At 35.4% G+C, this 20,938-nt stretch overlaps 2 protein-coding genes across 10 annotated transcripts in view; one reads left to right on the forward strand and one right to left on the reverse strand.

Annotated features, from left to right (window-relative positions):
* ZNF644 (zinc finger protein 644) overlaps nucleotides 1–20,938 on the reverse strand; it is a 127,255-nt gene that overhangs the window by 63,485 nt on the left and 42,832 nt on the right. The window lies entirely within an intron of this gene.
* Nucleotides 1,156–20,938, forward strand: part of LOC120234544 (60S ribosomal protein L37a-like) — a 28,248-nt gene continuing 8,465 nt past the window's right edge. Inside the window, exon 1 of the mRNA XM_039236432.1 lies at nucleotides 1,156–1,241. Within this exon, the coding sequence (XP_039092363.1) occupies nucleotides 1,156–1,241 (86 nt within the window). The remainder of the gene's footprint in view (nucleotides 1,242–20,938) is intronic.

Genomic DNA, 20,938 nt, shown 5'->3' on the forward strand with positions numbered 1-20,938 from the left:
TGGGATAAGGGCAGACATAGAGACCAATGGAATAGATTTGAGAATCCAAAAATAAACCCAAACACCTGTGGCTAACTGATTTTTAACAAAGGTGCTAACACTATTCAATGGGAGAAAGAATAGTCTTTTCAACAAATGGTGCTGGGACAAATGGACCATCATATGCAAAATAATGAAGTTGGATCCCTGCCTCATATTACATAGAGAAACTAAACCAAAATGGATCAACACTATATATATAATAGCTGAAACAATAAAGCTCTATGAAGAAGGCCTAGGGATGGATCTTTATGATGTTGGATTTGGCAATAAATTCTTAGATTTCACACCAAAAGCACGATAAACAAAAGAAAAAATTGATAATCTCAACTCACGAAAATAAAAAAGTTTTGTCCATCAAAGGACATCATTTAGAATCCATAATATATAAACAACTCAACAACAAAAAGATAACCTAGTTTTAAAAACGGACAGCCAAGAACTAATATGTAAGATGGAAAAGGAGGAGGATCCTAAGGTCACTCTGTCCCATGCATACAACTAGATAACACCCACATCAGTGCAAATAACCCAGAGAATTATCCTAAGACTGGCAGAACAGACTGTCCATGGCTATATGTAGAGAAGAGGGTAGGAAGGGTGGATACACAACTGGGAGCCAAATTGACCAATGTGAAGGATCCACGGGAATGATGCTGCAGGCAGGAAGAAGAGTGGAGAGGAAAAGACCCCACTCCAGGCAACCCAGACATGGGGGACTTGTACTGGAAAGATGAATCCCTATAACATTTGGCTTTGAAAACCAGAAGGACTGGAACTTTAAAAATCAGCAGGCTTGGTGCTGAGAGAGCTGGAGGACAAAAGGAAACTGACTCCCTTCCCTTAAAGAGAGCACAACAAGCAGCTCTGATGAGATACAACATAGAAGCAGCAGTTTGAAAAATGCCTAGGACACACAGGAAGGAGATTTACTAATCTCAAAGCCTGTGTTGGAGGAGCAGGGATCTTTGGGAGACTTCTCCAGCAAGAGAAGAGCTGGCAGCAAGGAAACCTGTGGGAAACAGTGTAGCACAAACACTCTCCACCTAGCTTGCTAACAGGGTGCCCTACCCCTGCACTCTTCTGTACAGCCAGCCCCTCCTGTGGTAGACTGGCATGGACCTGGCTGGCACTCCTGTCTCCATGCTCTCCTGCAGACCTGAAGGAGTCCCTCCAAATCAGTACCACAAGGGTGGAAGCGTGTAAGCAGCTCCGCCAAGGACCAGCACCACTCTAAAATGACTCATGCCCCAGGGAAAGGGGAGGATAAATCACACACACCAGTCTGTGGCTCCAGCAGTGGGCTGCAAGCAGACATCTGTTCTGACTGCAGGTTCTGCCCACCAATGAAAGCTTCTCAGGGGCAACACAGGGAAAGTACCTTGCAGATTGGTGCTACCAAAGCTCTGGCAAACACCTGGTCTAACTTAACTCAAGCCCAAGGTGGCCTAGACTAACACCACAAGCACCAAACTCTGCCCACAACAGGCAAAGAGAGACACCACAGATAACTGGACTGAAGGCAAACATGGCTTAGTCACAAATAGGATGCAAATAACACACATAGGAGACATCCCTGAAGTGTTAGCTTCTGGTGAACTGAGGACACTGCACTGTAGGGCATTATAAGACCTCTTCTTCATATGCCACTACTTTTAAGAGTAGGAAATATAGATGAATTTCCTAACACATAGAAACAGACACAGAATTTAGTCAAAATGAAGAGACAGAGGGCTATGTACCAAATGAGAAAACAGGACAAAAATTCCAGCAAGACAGCTAAACAAAATGGAAATAAGTAACATGCTTGATAAAGAATTTAAAGTAACAGTCATAAAGACAGTCACTGGACTTAAGAGTGGAAGGCCTTAGCGAGAAAGTCTCAACAAAGAGAAAATATAAAGAACAATCACAGATGACTACCTCAATTAGTTGAAATTCAAAACACAGTAGAGGTAATAAACAGACTAAAAAAAGTGAAAGAATAGATCAGCAATCTGAAGAGGAGAGCAAGGGAAAACAATCAAGCAGAAAAATGTGACGAGATTAAGGGAACTTCGCAATACCTAGTATAGTAACATTCACATTATAGGGATCCCAGAAGGAGAGAGAGAGAAAAGGAGGCAGAAAATTTATTGAAGAAATAATAAAACTTCACGAATCTAGGGAAGGAAACAGAAATACAGATCTAGGAGGCACAGAAAGTCCCCAACAAAATCAATCCAAGGAGGCCCATACCAAGAAAAAAAGCACAGTAATTAAAATGGCAAAGAGTGATAAAGACAGAATTTTAAAAGCAGCAAAAGAAAGGGAAACAGTTATATACAAGGGAAACCCCCAAAAGCTATCAGCGGACTTTTCAGCACAAATTTTGCAGACCAGAAGGGAGAGGCAGGATCTACTGAAAATGCTGAAAGAATAAAACCTTGCAACCAAGAATACTCTATCCAGCAAGCCATCATTCACAATGGAAGGAGAGAGAGTTTCCTTGACACACAGAAGTTAAAGGAATTCATCACCACTACACCAGCCTTACAAGAAATGTGTAAGAAATGTTAAAGGGGACTCTCTGAGTGGAAAGGAAAGAATATAAGCAGGAGTAAGAAAAGTAGGAAGCATAAGAAAATGGACAAAGGATGTGAATAGACAGTTCTCAAAAGAAGGTATATATACAATGGCCAACAAATCCATGGAAAGATGTTCAACATCTTGGTCATTAAGAAAATACAAATGAAAACCACAAAGCGGTATCACTTCACACACATTAGGATAGATGTTTTTTTTTTTTTTTTTAAAGTAGGCTTCATGCCCAGCACAGAGCCCAACATGGGGCTTGAACTCATGACCTGAGATCAAGACCTGAGCTGAGATTAAGAGTCAGATGCTTAACTGAGTAACCCAGGCACCCCCATTAAGATATTTTTAATTAAAAAAGAAACACATGAAAAATAACAAGTGTTGATGAGAACATGGGAAAACAGAGACCCTTATCCATTGTGGTGAGACTGTAAAATGGTGTATCCGCTGTGGAAAACCAGTTTGGTATTTCCTACAAACAGGTAACAGAGAAATACCACTCAATCCAGCTACTCAACTCCTAGATACATAAACAAGAAAAATAAAAATTTATGCATATACAGAAACTGGTACATGAATGTTTACATGTTTTGGCATCATTATTCATAATAGCCAAGGAAGAGACAATAGTACATGCTACAACTTGGATGAACCTTGAAAACATTATGCTAAGTATGCTAAGTAAAAGAAGTCAGACATGAAGGTCATATATTGCATGATTCCTTTCATATGAAATATCTAGAATAGGCAAATGGATGCAGATAGAAAGTAAAGGGTATCAGGTGATAGTGGAAGGAGAAAATAGGAAATATTACATAATAGGTAGAAGGATATCGAAACAGTTTTGAAACAAGAGAGCTGAAGGTTGCATAACATTATGCATATACTAAATACCACTGAATTGTGCATTTAAAATGATTAATTGTATGCTACACAAATTTCACCTCAATTTAAAAAAAGATAGCAATATTAAAATGTTCTCATGTTCTGACAACATCTACTTCATAGCAAACTTCTACTTCCTTAGACTCTCTCCAAAATTACCAAACCAAAGTCCAATCGCATAATAGGTTCCTTCTACTTGCCTCTTAATAAAACACCCAAAGGTTCCCTATAAATACGTGTAGAACCTCTCACTGCAACAAGTATAAAAAACTGTAAGTGTTTTTGTTGGTCTTTTTGGCTGGAAGGCACTAATGGGACTAACAACTAATTCCTCAACAGAATAAAAGAAGCCCAAACACAAAGGGATAATATTGTAGTTAAAATAAAACAACTGCGTACCCTGAATTCTAACCAGTGAAAAAAATATCATTCGAAAGTGAAGGTGAAACACAGAACATGACAAGACAACAAAAACTGACAATTCTCAGCACAGGTGTTCTTCAAAACAAGGAAGTGATTACAGATGGGAGAACTGAAGGTGCAGGAAGGAATAGAAAGCAATAAAAAAGGTTACTATGTGGGTAAATCTAAGAAAAATGACATAAAACAATGATATCTTATGATATCATATATCTTAAAACATATATGAAGTTAAAAATACGTAAGTATTATAAGAAATAAATTGAAACGGGGAGGAAATTAATGGAATTCAAGTGTTTTAGTTTTCTTGTATTGTCTGGAAAATATAAAATAACTTAATTAGACTCTCATAGGTGAACAATGCATGTCGCAAACTCTAGGGCAGCCGTTCTCAAAAGTGTAATCTATAGGCCTCTAGGGATCCCTAAACCTTCTTAGGGATTCGTTAAACTCACAATTATTGTCATAATAACACGAAGATCTTATTTGCCTTTTTCATTCCCATTCTCTCAAAACTGTACAATGGAGTTGTCCAGAGTCTACAGGACTCATGATACTCCAACAGATTAAAGCAGAAGCATGTATAAGAATCCAGCTGTTTTCTATTAAGCCAGATATGAAAGAAATGTGCAAAAATGTAAAACAATGCTATTCTTCCCACTTTGTTTTGGAAAGTATATTCTTCGCAAAATTATGTTATTTATGTTGACATTTAATGGGAAACTCTTCCTCCAAACAATGAATTATCTGACCGAAAATGTCAACTGTGCTAAGGCTGAGAAACACTGATAGAACCAAATAAAGTTCTTTTTAAGAGTTTAAGCGGGTCTTGAGACCACAGAATTTGAGATTCCTGACCTAAATAAATGAAGGATGATATCATATTCATGGACTGGAAGACAATACCATAAAGATGTCAACTCTATCTCAAAATAATGAATAAATTCAATTTTTGTAAAACTGACCATGTAACTGTAAAAATTTATACGGAAGCACAAAAAGTCAAGAAGAACAAGGTAAAAAGACCTGCCTTACTAAATATAAAGACTTGCTAATGCCACATAAATTAAAACAGCATGATTTTAGTGTAAGGGTAGATAAAGTAAGCCAGTGGAAAATAAAATAGAGCCCAAAAACAGACCCGCATATATATGGTCACTTTACAGATGACAAAGGTGAACCTGTAGAGCAGTGAGGAGACAATCTTTTCAATAAATGGTGCTGCATAAAATGCATATCCCTAATGAAACAAAAAAGGTGACCTCTATACATTAATCCAGTTGATCCTTGAACAACATGGGTTTGAATGGCAAAGGGGTCCACTTATACATGAACTTTTTTCAGTAAATATAGTATAGCACTACAAGTATATTTTTCTTATGGTTTTCTTAGTAACATTTTCTTTTCACTAGCTTACTTTATTATAAAAATGTAGTGTATATATATATATATATATACACTATATATAGTATATGTATATTATATATGTGTAATACATATACAAAGTATGTGTTAAGTGACTATTTTATTTTAATAAGGCTTCCAATCAACAGTAGGCTATTAGTAGCTAAGTTTTTTGGGAGTCAAAAGTTATTATATAGTAATTTTCTACGATGCAGGGGTCAGTGCCCCAAAATGCCATGTTGTTAAAGAGTCAAGTGTTTACAGAATCAGTTCTAAAGTCTCTAGGACAGTGCTTTACAACCTCAGCACTAGTGACACTCTGGGCTAGATAACTGTTTTGTGCATTAAAGGATGTTTAGCTTTCTGTGCACTGTAAGATGCTTTGCAAGCATCCCTGGCCAACCCGCTAGACACCAGGAATACTCCACTCAGCTAGTTGCGAAAACTAAAAATGTCTCTGAACATTACCAAACTTCCCGCACAGGGGTAGAAGGTGTGTGGTGAGGAAAGGGAAAATTGCCGCTAGTTAAGAACCACTGTTCTAGAAGATAACATAAGAGATGTCTTCATCTCCTTGGAGTAGGGAAAGATTTTCTTAAACAGAATGTAAGAAGCATCGACTATAATGGAAAACTGTGATAAAATGAATTACATTAAAATTAAGACCTTCCTTTCATCAAAAATATTAATAGTAGGGAAAAAATCAAGGCAAAATGGGACACATTTTTCTAACAAACTTAACTAAATGAAGGTCTTGTATCTAGCACATATAAAACCAGGGGCTACTGGGTGGCTCAGTTGGTCAAGCATCTAACTTTGGCTCAGGTTATGATCTCACAGTTTGTGAGTTCAAGCCCCACGTCAGGCTCCATGCTGACAGCTCGGAGCCTAGAGCCTGCTTTGGATTCTGTGTCTCCCTCTCTCTCTGCCCTCCACCCACTTGCACTCTGTCTCTCTCTCTCAAAAATAAGTAAACATTTAAAAAAATTTAAAAATTAAACAAAAGGACAGGAACTCCAAAAGGAGGGAAAAAAAAGGGCTCATATCCATAAAGTATGTAACATCTATAAATTAGCAATATATTAGGAATATAATAATAATAATTACAATCATAAGGTGGGGGAAAGAAGAAGCCTCACAACAAAGGATATACAAACAGCCAAAACATTTGTGAAAAAGTACTTAATCTTATTTGGAATCAGAGAAATACATTCTCCAGAAGGACTATAATTAAAGAAACTATTGATACCAAATGCTGGGGAAAACTGAGAGCAACACACACCCTCATATCCTACTGACAGGGCAGGTACAACCATGTTGAAAACAATTCTCATGTTATCTTCTAAATATAAACACATATACACCAATCACCCAGCTAATCTACTCCTGGTATATACTCAACATAAATGTTGTACACATGCCCCAAGAAACACATATAAGAAGAATGTTATGACAGTATTATTCAATCCAAATGTTGAAAAGTAAAAAGATGGTGATGAAATACAAGTTAGCTATAACTACATCTGAAAATGAAAACAACTATGAACTTCCCAAACATAATGTTAAGCAAAATAAGCAAAAACAAAATAATGCTACTATATAATTCTATTTATATAAAAGCACAAAGGCAGGTTAAAAAAAAAACAAAACACATTCTTTGAAGTCAAGCCAGTGGTTACTCCAAAGAGCAAGAAAGAGTGGTCGGGAAAGGAAACATAGGGGCTTCTGGGTTGCTGGCAGTATTCTATTTCTTGATCTCAGGTGGCCTTGGGGTGTTTACTCAGTGGTGATTCACTGAGCTGTATACTTATACTTTGTGAACTTTCCTGATGTATTATATTTAAATTTTAAAGACCTGGATCACTATCTTTTATATGCTGCATATGCAACCTAGAACACAATAATTACATAAACACTTTAGCTACTATGACATTAGATATCAATTGCTTAGGAGAAAAGTCATGTCTGGGGCATAATAATTTTTCACATTTTACATTTCTGAATCCTTTGCCTGTTTGGTGAAGAAACACATAATTATAACACACTTATATTTCTGTTTTCCTAAACATTTAATTTACCTTGATCACCTGAAAACAAATCCAATTTTGTAGCTTTACATAAGACAAAATAAAATACACATCTTGGAAAATGCTAACATTAAAGAAAAGTTGAAGATGCTTGTTTCTAATATTAAAAATATTTTTCTGACATTTAGACACAAATATGATTAAGGCAAAAATAAAGATGTCTGAACTAAAAGACAATTCTATCAAAAATTCATATGCTTCCCTCTCTACCAAACTAAGACTTGGTTTATATTTTTATATTCCATATGACATTTTAATACAACTCAATTTTACAATACCTATTATTATTGTTCACAAAATAAGAATCAAATATTTAGGATATAAAGTTGCTTAATACCAAACTGCTCCTCTCTGAATTTAATCATTTATGCAGAAGAGCAGTTAAGAGCAGATAAACGGATTCATTTTTAAGCCAAGTAGTGCCACCAAGTGGTGGCAACTTTTTTTCCTAAAACACCACTGTGAAGCAACAGAAAAAGATACAATGAAATACAGTATTAGAATGTGGGGGGGGGAGGGGGAATCAATCTGTGAATACACTTTAAGTAAATAAGCGTGTGGAATATTTTGGTACAAAGTTGGAAAACAAACCAAAAAAAGGTCAGTCTTTTTGGAAAACAGCTGTATGTATTACCCTGAAGAAACCTACAGTTTCAAAGTTAAGTTTTTCTTAGACAGCAAACAACTATGACTATAATGCTGTAGTGTTTACTGCAAGCGTTTTGCTTATTTTTTAATCCCACATTTTCTTAAAAGACTTAAAACTGCTTTAGAAATTAGTGAAACATAGAGAGTCGAGGCACCTGAAAGTTTTATAACAGTATTACTACCCTCATTAAGTATAGGGAGACAGTAAGGAGAGTAGTCAAGGATCCGTTTCACGCATCTCCTTGACTTGTTGATCATCTTCCTATGTCTCTTCAAACTGTCTTCCCTCTGTATGTATGTGACCAAATATCCCTTTTTTATAAGGACATCTGATATAAGTGGATTTGCCCCATCCTCTCTAATGACCTACCTTTAAGTTGATTACTTCTGAAAATACTAGATCATCAAATAAGGTTTACTCTGAGGTACCTCAAGATACCTACCTCAGGTCCTACTCTGCAGTGATGGGGATTAGGACTTCAACAAGTGAATTCGGGGCTGGGAGAGAGAGCAATAACACTAATCATTTGTATCTGAGTATTTTTGATAACTTTTTTCTTATTTAAAAAGAAGACAAAGTAGCTCTTAGAAATTATAAAATGATGAATGTGGTTTATAAGAAACATTTGGTCTTCCTCCCAGTTTCTGGCATAGTACTGCTAAAACCCTTAGGAATTTCCTAAGTGTAGAGTTATTTAAAATGTCTTTTGTTATGTTAATGAGGTGACTTTTGGAAATCACCTAAGATTGGGGACTGCTTGCCAGAGGTTACCATGCTAACCATGCGTCCCACACACCTGACCTCTGGAGGAGAGATGGGCTACAGGTTAGATCAACTGCTAATGATTTAATCAATCCTGTAAATATAACGAAGCTGCCATAAAACCCCCAAAAGGATGAGGTTCAAGGGTTTCTGGGCTGGTGAACATTGGGATGTGCTGCGAGAGTGGTGCATCTGGAGAGAACAACAGAAGCTCCACACGTCTTCCTGAGTTACATCCTTTTAAAATAAACTGGAAATCTAGTAAGTAAACTGGTTTCCTGAGTTCTGTGACCTGGTCCAGCCAATTAATCAGACACAAGGAGGGGATCATGGGAACCTGTGATTTAGAGCCAGCGGTCTGAAGTACAAGTAACAAGGTAACGACCTAGACTTGTAACTTGCATTGTAATTACATTCAAGCAGAGGGTCACCGGAACCTCTAACTGGTAACCAGTTGATCAGAAGCAGACCACAACCTGGGCTTGCAACTGGCATCTGAAATTCAGGGGTCGGGGGAGTCTTAGAGGACTGTAACATTAACCTGTGAGACATAGTATCAGAATTGAGCTGAACTGTTTGTTTAATGTTTATTATTTTTGAGAGAGTGAGCAAGCAGGCACGGGAGGGGCAGGGCAGGGCAGAGAGAGAGAGAGACAGAGAGAGAGACAGAGAGAGAGAGAATTGCCAAGCAGGTTCCATGTTGTCAGTCCAGAACCTTACGCAGGGCTCAGTCTCACAAATCGTTAGATCATGACCTGAGCAGAAATCAAGAGTCTATCTAGTGCTTAAGCAACTGAGCCACCCAGGTGCCCCAGAAGGGGGCTGAACTATAGGACAAGAAGCTGTTATCTAGAGAACTGCATGGTGGTATGCATAGAAATCAATCCTCCATATACTGGAAATGGATCCAGAACCTAATATTACTATTTTACTTTCATAAACTATTACCAGCAAAATAAAGACTAAATTTTAGTAGAAAGCCATATATGTGTATATATATATACTGTCTCACAGGTTAATATATATATATATATAATATGGTATTAGTAGGAAGTACTGCTTGGTTAACGTCCAACCCAATTATAATGCACACAATCCTAGACCTCATCTTCTAACACTCTTCTTATCATGGTACCCCGGCCATGCTGGCCTCCTTGCTATTTCTTGACCAGGCCTCACAGCCTCTGTACTTAACGTTTTCTGCCTGGAGCTCTTCCGCCACAGTTCCTTCAGTTCCAATGATCTTCTCAGTTCCTAAATAAAACAGCACCCTTAGTCACTCTTCTTCCCCTTCTCTGGTCTTATTTTTCTTCACATTACTTATTAATACCTGACAGATTATATAGTTATATCATTATCTGTTTCATCTCCCCCACTACAAAGTAAGCTGGAGGACAGAGACTAATGCTTCATTCACTGATGCACCTATAGCATCTAATACAGTAACAGTGTGACTACTTTTTTTGTGTACTACCATAAACAGAAAGAATTTAAAAAAAATAATCCATCTGCTTTCTAATTGGATCTATTGGTTTCTTTCTAATCACTTCTTCATGCCTAGAGGCAGAGCGACCTTTTCAAGTTTACCGCTCCTCTATGTAACACAACATTTTCCTCTATCTTGGGACAAAGTCCCAAATCTTTATCACAGCTGAAAAGGCATTTTGCTGGACCCTACCTACCTTTCCATCTGGTCTCACTCTTTAGGCTTCACAGTTCTCAGGGAATTCAACCACTCTGGCCCTCTCTCAAATTCCCCAATGTGTCTCATCAGAGGGCCTCTGTGCATGCAGTTCCTTTGGTGTGGAATCCTCTGTTCCCCTCTCCCCAGGCCTCCAACACACAAATTTAGCTAACCTTAACTCCTAAGCTTCCTTCAGATCACAGCTCTAAATGTCATGTACTCTGTATGGGAAGCCCTCCTTGAGAACTCTGTGTCAAGTTTCTCTGTCATATGCTTTTGTTTCTTTCAGAGCTATAATGTCTTTCAAATACTTAATTGATATAATTTTTGAGTATCAAAATATTATTTATTTCTTATTTCTCCCAATAAATAGGAACCATGTTTTTGTTGTATATATTGTGTTTTAAGCAACTAGAAGGTGCTTGAATACTTAAATGAAAAGACACAGAGCAGGCTAACTATAAGTGAATAATAAAGCCTGCAATCTGTCCATTATGGGAATTTGACAAAGCAAACTTTCTTACTAACTTTAACTGTTTTATCCAGACACACTCCTTATTTCTGGGTAACTGCCTCTCCCTAGCCATCAGTGTGTACACAAAAGATAAGAACTTATTTAATATTTCTATTAATTGGAAAATAAAAGTAATATAAATTTTTGCAACATTTATTGTTGTATCATTAGCTTTCAGGTGCTTTAAACAAAAGAACAAACTTTTACTGTTTGTATACTGTTAATTATTAGTATCACAATAATTTAAATGGGTCATAATGAAGTTTTCAAACTTCATAACATAAACAATATAAAGTAAGGCTATAATATCCTCCCAGATTTATGACATTTTTTCTAAATACTTCAAAATACGTTCAACGGGCAAGGGCTTCAAAATACATTCAGCTGGCAAAGATGCACACCTACTGGCCACAGTAAACCAAAAGTTGCTTACTGGACTTGGTTGTTATTGCACTCTAACAGTATGGTAAAATGCTGATTACAAAAAACAAATCCAAATAATTTCATTCAACTCATTAATTAATTCAGTTGCACGGAACATTCTGAACCCACTTAATGTTACAGACTGAATTGTGACCCTACCCCGATCATATACTGAAGCCCTAACCCCCCAGTAATCAGATTGTGACTGTATTTAGAGACAAGGCCTTTAAACAGGTAACTAAAATGAGGCAATTAGGTAAGTCCCACTCCAATTTGACTGGTGTCTTTAAAAGGAGGGATTAGGGCATACAGAGAGACACCAAGGATGCATGCACATGGAGAAAAAGCCATGTAAGGACATAGCAAGAAAATGGCCATATAAAGCCAGGGAGAGAGGCCTCACGAGAAACCAAAACTGCCTTGGACTTTCAGCCCTCAAAACCATAAAAAAAGCTTTATGCTAAATGTTGAGGCTTAAATAAAAAGAGTATCTGTTTGGGCATATGAGCAGATTTGCCTAAGAAAAAATTTGGTCCTGCCCACTCATATTACTGCACCCTATGCAGCAGAGACAGGTTTCTATCTAGATATCGACATCAATTTCCTTAATGGTCAGAAGAGAACTTAGCTATCATTACCTGATAAACATGTGGATCTCCTTTGAGTCCATAATATAAAAAACTTTACATGAGAAGTCCCTATAAATGACCTTAATTAAAGCAGTTTGCTAACCTTCCTTTTCTGTGGCTGAGAAAATCATGAACTAGTGGTCAAAACTGTAAATGTGCTTCAGAACAATTGAGTCTTTTCAAAAACCGAGACTGCCAAAACTTCTTCCCTAGAGTTTCTGATTCAACCTTGCTACAGTTTTTCATTTTCCACAGTAGCTCTGATATGTAGTCAGAATCACCTAAAACAGGTTTCTCAATCATGTCTGCACTTGGAGACCTTTTAAAAAATATTGATGCTCAGTCCCCCTCTGACGAATTTAGGCATGTGGTTCTGGCACTGTTAGTTTTAAATATATATGTTTAAAGAATTAATTATTAAATGAGATATATATATTAAAGAAACTCTTAGGGAGCTAAATGTGCAGCCATGACTGGAAAGCAGTGTGGAATCCAGGTAGCATATGACTATACGTTGTGATTAATGTGAGGCATGTACAACCAAATATTGGTATATACGAATGATTACTGAAAAATATATTATCCCATTCCACTGAACATATTTTCCTTAGTACTAAAGACAGAGTAAATAATACTATACATGGCTTCATTATGAAAGGCATCTGTGAGCTTTCAATTATCTAAGTAGAAAAGGGACTGAGAACATCAACAAAACACAGCAAACAGAATTCAACAGTACATTAAAAAGTATATACACAATGACCACAGGGCAGGGGCAAGGGATGGTTTATTTCTGGAATGCAAGGATAGTTCAACATAATCAATCAAATAATACACATTAACAAAAAAAAAGGATAAAAACAACATGATCATCTCAGTTGATGCAGAAAAAACATTTGACAAAATTCAACATTTTTCATGATAAAAACAGTCAATGAACTAGGAAGAGAAGGAAACCACTTCAAATATAGTAAAGACAATATATGGAAAGCCCAGAATTTGCACTCAAGGGCAAAAGACAGAAACCTTCCCTCGAAGATCGGAAACAAGAAAAGGATCCCCATGTTTACTGTATCTATTTAAACACAGTACTGGAATTCCTATCCAGGGAAACTAGCCAAGACACAGAAATAAAAGGTGTTCAACTTGGAAAGGAAGAAATAAAGTTATCTTTGTTTGTAGATGACATGATCTTATAAGCAGAACATTCTAAAGATTCCACAAAAAACCTGTCAGAAATAAATGAATTCAGCACAGTTGCAGCTTACAAAAATCAACATATCTCCTACCTTACATCACTTACAACAATTAACTCAAAATGGATTAAAGACTTGAAAGTAAGACCTGAAACCATGAAACTCCTAGGAGTAAACATGGTATTGACATGGGTATTGGCAAGGGCTTTTTGAAATATATCGTAAGAACAAGCAACAAAATAATTAGTGGGATTACATCAAACTAAAAAGATTCTGTAAGGCAAAGGAAACAATCAAAAAGTAAAAAGACAATCTACAGAATGGGAAAAAACAAATTTTGAAACCATGTATCTAATAAGAGATTAATCTCTCTAACATATAAACATACAACTCAATAGCCGAAAAACAAATAATACAATTAAAAAAGGTACAAAGGATCTGAATAGACATTTTTCTTAAAAAGATATATAAATGGCCAACAGGTACATGAAAAGGTGCTCAATATCACTCGTGAGTAAGGAAATGCAAACTAAAACCACAATGAAAGGGGTGCCTGGGTGGTTCAGTCGGTTACGTGTCTGACTTTGACTCAGGTCACGATCTCACGGTTTGTGGGTTCGAGCCTCATGTCGGGCTCACTTGTCAGCACGAAGCCTACTTCGAATCCTCTGTCTGCCCTGCTCTCTGCCTCTACCCCATGCAACCACATATGCTCTTCAAAAATAAATGAACATTAAAAAAAAGTTTAAAAACCATAATGAGATATTATCTCATTCCTGTTAGAATGGTCATGATCAAAAAGACAAGTAACAAATGCTGATAAAGACATAGAGAAAAGGAACCTTTGTGTACTGCTGGTGGAAATGTAAATTGCCCTAGCCACTATGGAAAACAGGATGGAGGTTCCTCAAAATTAGATCTACCCTATGATCCAGCAATTCCTGGGTATTTACCCAAAGAAAACAAAAACACTAACTTGAAAAGATATCTGCTACCCTATGTTCTTAGCATATTATTTACAATAACTAAAACATAGAAACAACCTAAGTGTCCAATGACAGATGAATAGATGAAGAAGTTGTGGTAAATATATACAATAGAATATTATTCAGCCGTAAAAAATGAGGAAATCCAGCCATTTACAACATGGGTGGATCCTGAAGGCATTATACTAAGTGAAGTCAGAGAAAAGCAGGTACTGTATGACCTCTTCTACATGTGGAGTCTAAAACAAGGAAAAAACCCACAAATTCACAAAAAGACCAAATTTACAGAAGTGAGGTGGTGGTAGAAGGAGGTAACTGGAGAAAGGTGGCTAAAAAATACAACTTTCAATTACAAGATAAAGTACTACAGACAGAAGATGAAACATGAGGACTACAGTTAACACCAGTAAAGTTGTTAAGAGAATAAATCCTAAGAGTTCTCATCACAAGGAAAAAATTCTTTTTCCCCTTTTTTGCTTTTTCTATTTTATCTATATGGTGATGGATGCTAAACTACTGACAACAATCATTTGACAATGTATCTGACCCTTGAACAACACAGGTTTGAACTGTGTGGGCCCAGTTAGAAGCAGAATTTTCATAATACAATATTGTAAATGTATCTTCTCTTCCTTATGATTTTCCTAAAACAGTCTCTTTTCTCTCACTTGTTTTATTGTAAGAACACTACCTAACACATATCACACAAAATGTGTGTTCATCAACTCTTCATGTTATTGGTAAGTCTTCTGGTCAACAGTTGGCTATTAGAATTAAGTTGTTGGGGAGTCAAAAGGTATTAAGTTGTTGGGAGTACATGGATTTCTACTGTGGTGGGGGTCAGCACCCCTAACTTCCACATTATTCAAGGATCAACTGGATATGTAGATCAAACCATTATGCTGCATACTTTAAATTTATATAGTGACATATGCAAATTACATCTCAATAAAACTAGGGAAAAAATTAAAAAAAACAATAGAGGGGGAAAATCAATATGCAAAGGTCAACTGCATTTCTATAAATAATGACCAATCTGAAAAAAAATTAAGAAAATGATACCATTTTAAAAAGCATCAAAAAAGAATACAATATTTAGGAATAAACTTAACCAATGAGGCTAAAGATTTAATACTGAAGAAACTACATTGCCAAAAGAAATTAGAGATGACAAAAATAAATGAAAAGACATCCAGTGTTCATGGATTAGGAGATTTAATAACATTAAAATGTTAATGCTACTCAAGGTAGATTTAATCTAATCCTTAGGAATATCCCAGTGGCATTTTTGCAGACAAAAATTTTATTCTAAGAGGGTCCTTAAATAGTTAAAACAATCTTGAAGAAGAACAAAGTAAGAAGTCTCACACTTCCTGATTTTAAAACTTACCACAAAGCTACAGAAATCAAAACAGTGTGGTAAGGATACAGACTACAGACTAGTGGACTATAATACACAGGCTAGAAATAATCTCCCACATGTAAGATCAAACGACTTTTTCACAAGGATGCTAACAATATCCCAAAGGGATAGACAGTCTTTTCAAAAAATGATGCTGAGAAACCTGAATAAACATGCAAAAGAATGAAATTGTACTCTTACTTTCAAATGTTCAATCAATATCATATACCTGGAATAAATCGCGCCTGTTTGTACTTTAAAACTGTTTTTATACATTGTTTGGTTCGGTTTGTTAATTATTTTCTTGAGAATTTTTTGTATCGAAGGTCATCAGAGACATTAAGTAGTTTTCTTGTTTTTGTACTGTCTCTACCTAGTTTTGATATCCGTGTAATACTACCTTCATAAAATAAAATGGAAATCCCTCTTCCATTTTCTGGAAAAGATTAGATAAAATTTGTGTTAATTCTTCTTAAATTTGTTTAAAATAATTCTCCAGTTTGGGATTTTCCAGTTAAACTTCCATCTTGGAAAAGTTTCCGGTGAAACTTCCATCTTGGCTTAAAGATTTCTTTTTTGGAAATTTCACAATTCTAAGTTCAATGTCCTTAATAGTTATAGATTAACTGCATAGTGAGTAAGCTGTGGTTGGCTGTGTTTTTAACCTATTGGGCCATTTCATCCAAAGTGTTACATTTATGTCTGTAAAGTTGTTCACAGTAAGCTCTAATTATCTTTATAATATCTATAGGGTCTATAGTGATATCCCCTATTACATTAAGTTGGTAATTTTTATCTACTTTCTATCTTTATCAATCCTGCTAGAAGTTTATCAAGTTTACTGATTTTTCATGTAAGGAGCTTTCCATTGCAGTGATTTTTCTTTTTAATTTCATTTATTTCTACTCTTAAGTTTATTATTTCCTTTTTCTGTTTACTTTGGGCTTAGTTTGTTTTTCATTTTCTCTTATATGAAATATTTCCCTTTTCAAATGTTAACATTTTAACACTATAAATTTCTCAACATTGCTTTAGCTGCATTCCATGTATTTTGATATGTCATACTTTCATTTCCATTAAATTCCTTTTTTCTCAGAATTTTTAAGCCATGGATTATTTAGAAGGATGTTTAATTTTCAATAGACAAATATTTTTCTGTTACTGATCTCTAAATTGATTTCATTGTGGTCACAGTACACTCTGTATGATTTTGGTTCTTTTACATTTGTTCAGGCTTGTTTTATTGCTGAAGATGTTGTCTATCTTCATGAGTGTCTCATTGGCACTGATTAAAATATGTATTCCTATGTTGCAGGTAGAATGTTTTATACATGTCATTTAGATCCCATTGGTTTATCGTATTCAGATTTTTTTATATTCTTGCTGCTTTTATGTCTAATAGTTTTATCAGTTGCTAAGAGTATTAAAGTACTCAATTATAACTGTGGATTCATTTCTTTCTTTTACAGTTTTATCTTTTTTTTTTTTTAGTGTAGATTACGGCTCTATCATTTGGTATATACACATTTAGAATCATTCTGTCTTCCAGGCAGACTGACACTTTTATCATTATTTAATGTACCTCTTGGTCCCCAGTAATTCTCTATTCTTAAGTCAACTTAACAGAAATTAATGTAACCATTCTTGCCTCTTTTTTAAGTTAATATTTGCATGGTATATCCTTTTTCATCTTTTTATTTTCAGCCTATTTATGTCACTAAATTTGAAGTCAATTTCTTATAAGCTACATATAGTAGGGTCATATCTTTTATCCACTCTGTCATTTTCCTTCTTTTGATTGATATGTTGGTACATTCACATTTAAAGTAATTTCCAATCTGCAAATTAAATGTTTTTATTTACTTATGGCAGGTATGACAGCGTTAGAAGAGCCACCTGAAAACCAGAAGAATAATGACTCAATACAGAGAATGTCAATAAAGAGATACAAAAAGAATCAGACAAAAATTTATAATACAGAACCAAATAAATATTCTGGCACTGAACAATAATTAAAATGAAAAACTCCTTAGTGCATTTCAAAAGGAGATTTGAGCAAGTAGAAGAGACAATCAGTGAACGTCAAAGTAGATCAATTGAAAAGTATATAGTCTGAGAAGTAGAAAGAATAAAAGATGAAGGAAAATGAGCCTACGAGACCTGTGGACACCATCAAATGTACCAATCTATCTATAATGAGAGATGAAGAAAGAAAGAGGTAGAAAGAGTATTTCAACAAATAATGAACATAAATATCCAAAATTTGATTAAAGACATGAAACTAAACAGCCAACAAACTCAACAAACTTCAAGAAAGTTAAACTCCAAATAGATCTGGACTAAGTCACATTAACATAGAACAGTCAAAACGCAAACACAATGAATGAATAATTAACAAAACAGGCCCTAATAAGGGCCCTAAATAAGATTAAAAGCTAATTTCTCAGGGTGCCTGGGTGGCTCAGTCAGTTAAATGTTGGACTCTTATTTCGACTACAGTCATAATCTTACAGTCAAGATCAAGCCCTATATAGGGCTCCACGCTGGGCATGGAGCATGCTTAAGACTGACTCTCTCTCTCTCTCAATCTCTTCCTCCCCCCCTTCTCTCTTTTTTTCTCTCTGTCCCTCCCCTGTTCACACATGCTCTCCTCTCTCTACAAATATTAAAAAAAAATAAAAATAGAAGGGCTAATTTCTCATCTGATACCATGGAGGCAACAAAGCACCAACATAATAAAGTGCAGAATGAGGGGAACCTGGATGGCTCTGTTGGTTAAACATCTGACTCTCCATTTTGGTTCAGGTCATAATATCATGGTTTGTGAGATGGAGCCTCTTGCTGGGATCTGCACTGACAGAGCAGAGCCTGCTTAGGATTTACTCTCTTCCTCCCTCCCTCTCTGCCTCTCTCCTGCTCACCCTGTCCCTCTCTCAAAATAAATAATCTTAAAAAAAAAAAAGTAATGACAGAAAAAAATGTTAACCAAAAATTCTATACCCAGCAAAATTATCCTTTAAAAAAAAAAAAAGGATTACAACAGCCTCAGATAAACAAAAGTGGACGACAGTTAACCACTATTAGACCTGCCCCACAAGAAATGTTAAAGGGAATCCTTCGGCTATAATGAAAGGATGTTATATCATAACTCAAAGCTACGAGAAGAAATAATAATGATAAAGGCAACTACATGGGTAAACATAGAAGTAGCTTGGTATAAAGTAAGATGGGACACTAACAACAAAACAGAAGGATGGAGCTATATAGGAACTATTTTTATACTACTGATACAAAGCTGGTATTAATTCAAATTAGAATGCTATAATCTTAAGATATTAATTGTAATTGCCAAGGTAAACACAAGAAAACTAAAAAAATACACATACAGGGAAATGAGAGGAAATCAAAATGATGCACAACACAAAGACCAGTTAACACAAAAAAGTAATCATGGATAGAACCATACAGATTATCAGTAAGATGAACTGGACCTACCAGACATATATTGAATCATCTACCCACCAACAGCAGAGAGTACATTCTTTTCAAGTACATATGGAACATTTTTCAGGACAGACTACATGTCAGGCCACAAAACAAGTCGTAAACATTCAAGACTGAAATGATACAAATACGTTTTCTGACCACAGTGTAATGAAACTAGAAATCAATAGCACAAAGAAAACTGGAAATCTACAAATCTGTGAAAATTTAAACACACTCTGAAACAACCAAAGGGTCAAAAGAGAAAGAGAAAAAGGGAAATTAGGAAATCTCTTGAGACAAAGGAATATGAAAACACAACATAACAAAACTTGCAGAACACAATAAAAATGCTAACAGGGAAATGAATAGTTAGATTTAAAAAAAAGAAAAAAGATCTTAAATCAACAACCTACCTTTACAACTCTAGAAATTAGAAATGGAAAACATTAACCCAAAGCTAGAAGAAAGAAGGAAATAATATAGATTACAGCAGAGGTAAGTGGATAGAGAACACAAAACAACAGTAAAAACAATGAAACAAAGGTTTGGCTTTATGAAAAGATCAACAAAATTGACAAGTCCTCAGCTAGATTAATTAAGGAAAAAAAGAAGACTCAAATAAATCTGAAAGGGGGTTTCATTTCTGAATGAAATGAAAGGGGGTTTCATAATCAATGTCACAGAAATAAAGTGGTTTGTAAAAAAATACTATGAACAATCATTTACCAACAAAATTAGATAAACAAAATGAAATGGATAAATTCCTAGGAACACACAACCTATGAAGGCTGACTCATGAAACAAAGGAAAAATATGAACAGACCTAAAACCAGTAAGGAGATTGAAGCAGTAATCAAAACCTCTCCAAAAGAGAGAAATCCAAGACTAGACAGCTTCACTGGAGAGTTCTACCAAATATTTAAGAAGAATTAACATCAATTCTCTTAAAACTCTTCCAAAAATTTGAAGAGACTGAAGAGGAGGAAACATTTCCAAGCTCGTTCAATGAGACCAGCATTATTTACTCTGCTACCAAAGCAAGACAAAGACACAAGAAAACTATAGACCAGTATTTCTGATGAATACGGATACAAAAAAATACTGAACATAATAAAAGCAAACCGATTTCAAGAGCACATTGAAAGGATTACTACACCATGACCAAGTGAAATTTATTCCTGGAATGCAAAGATGACTGAACATATGCAATCAATCAGTGTAATACACCACATTAACAGAATGAACAAATACTACATCATCACTCGATTGATGCAGGAAAAAAACAATTAAGAAAAAGCACACACCATTTCATGACATAAAAACGTGGTAAACAACTAAGAACAGAAAACTACCTCAATATAATAAAGTCCATTTATGAAAAGCACACAAGTAAAATCACATTCAATGGTGAAAGACAAAGCTTCTCCTGTAATATCAGGAATAAGACAATGCCGTATGCTCTTGCTCCTCCTGTCAAACATAGTACTGGAAGTCCTCGCAAGAGCAGTTAGGCAAGAAAAAAATAAATAAATAAAGGCATTCAAATTGGAAGGAAAAAATAAAACTCTCTCTTCATAGACATGATCTTACATAGAAAACCCAAAGATACCAAAAAAACCTATAACTAAATAAACTCACCAATGTTGTAGGATATAAAATTAACACACAAAAATCAGTTTTGTCTATATAACAATAAACAACCTCAAAAGAAATTAACAATCTCATTTACAAAAGCATCAAAAAGAAGAATAAAAAAAAGGAATAAACTTAACCGAGGAGATGAAAGACTTGTGCA

The sequence above is a fragment of the Hyaena hyaena genome, unplaced genomic scaffold (genome assembly GCF_003009895.1).
Source record: "Hyaena hyaena isolate Hyena2069 unplaced genomic scaffold, ASM300989v1 scaffold_111, whole genome shotgun sequence".
Taxonomy (NCBI): domain Eukaryota; kingdom Metazoa; phylum Chordata; class Mammalia; order Carnivora; family Hyaenidae; genus Hyaena; species Hyaena hyaena.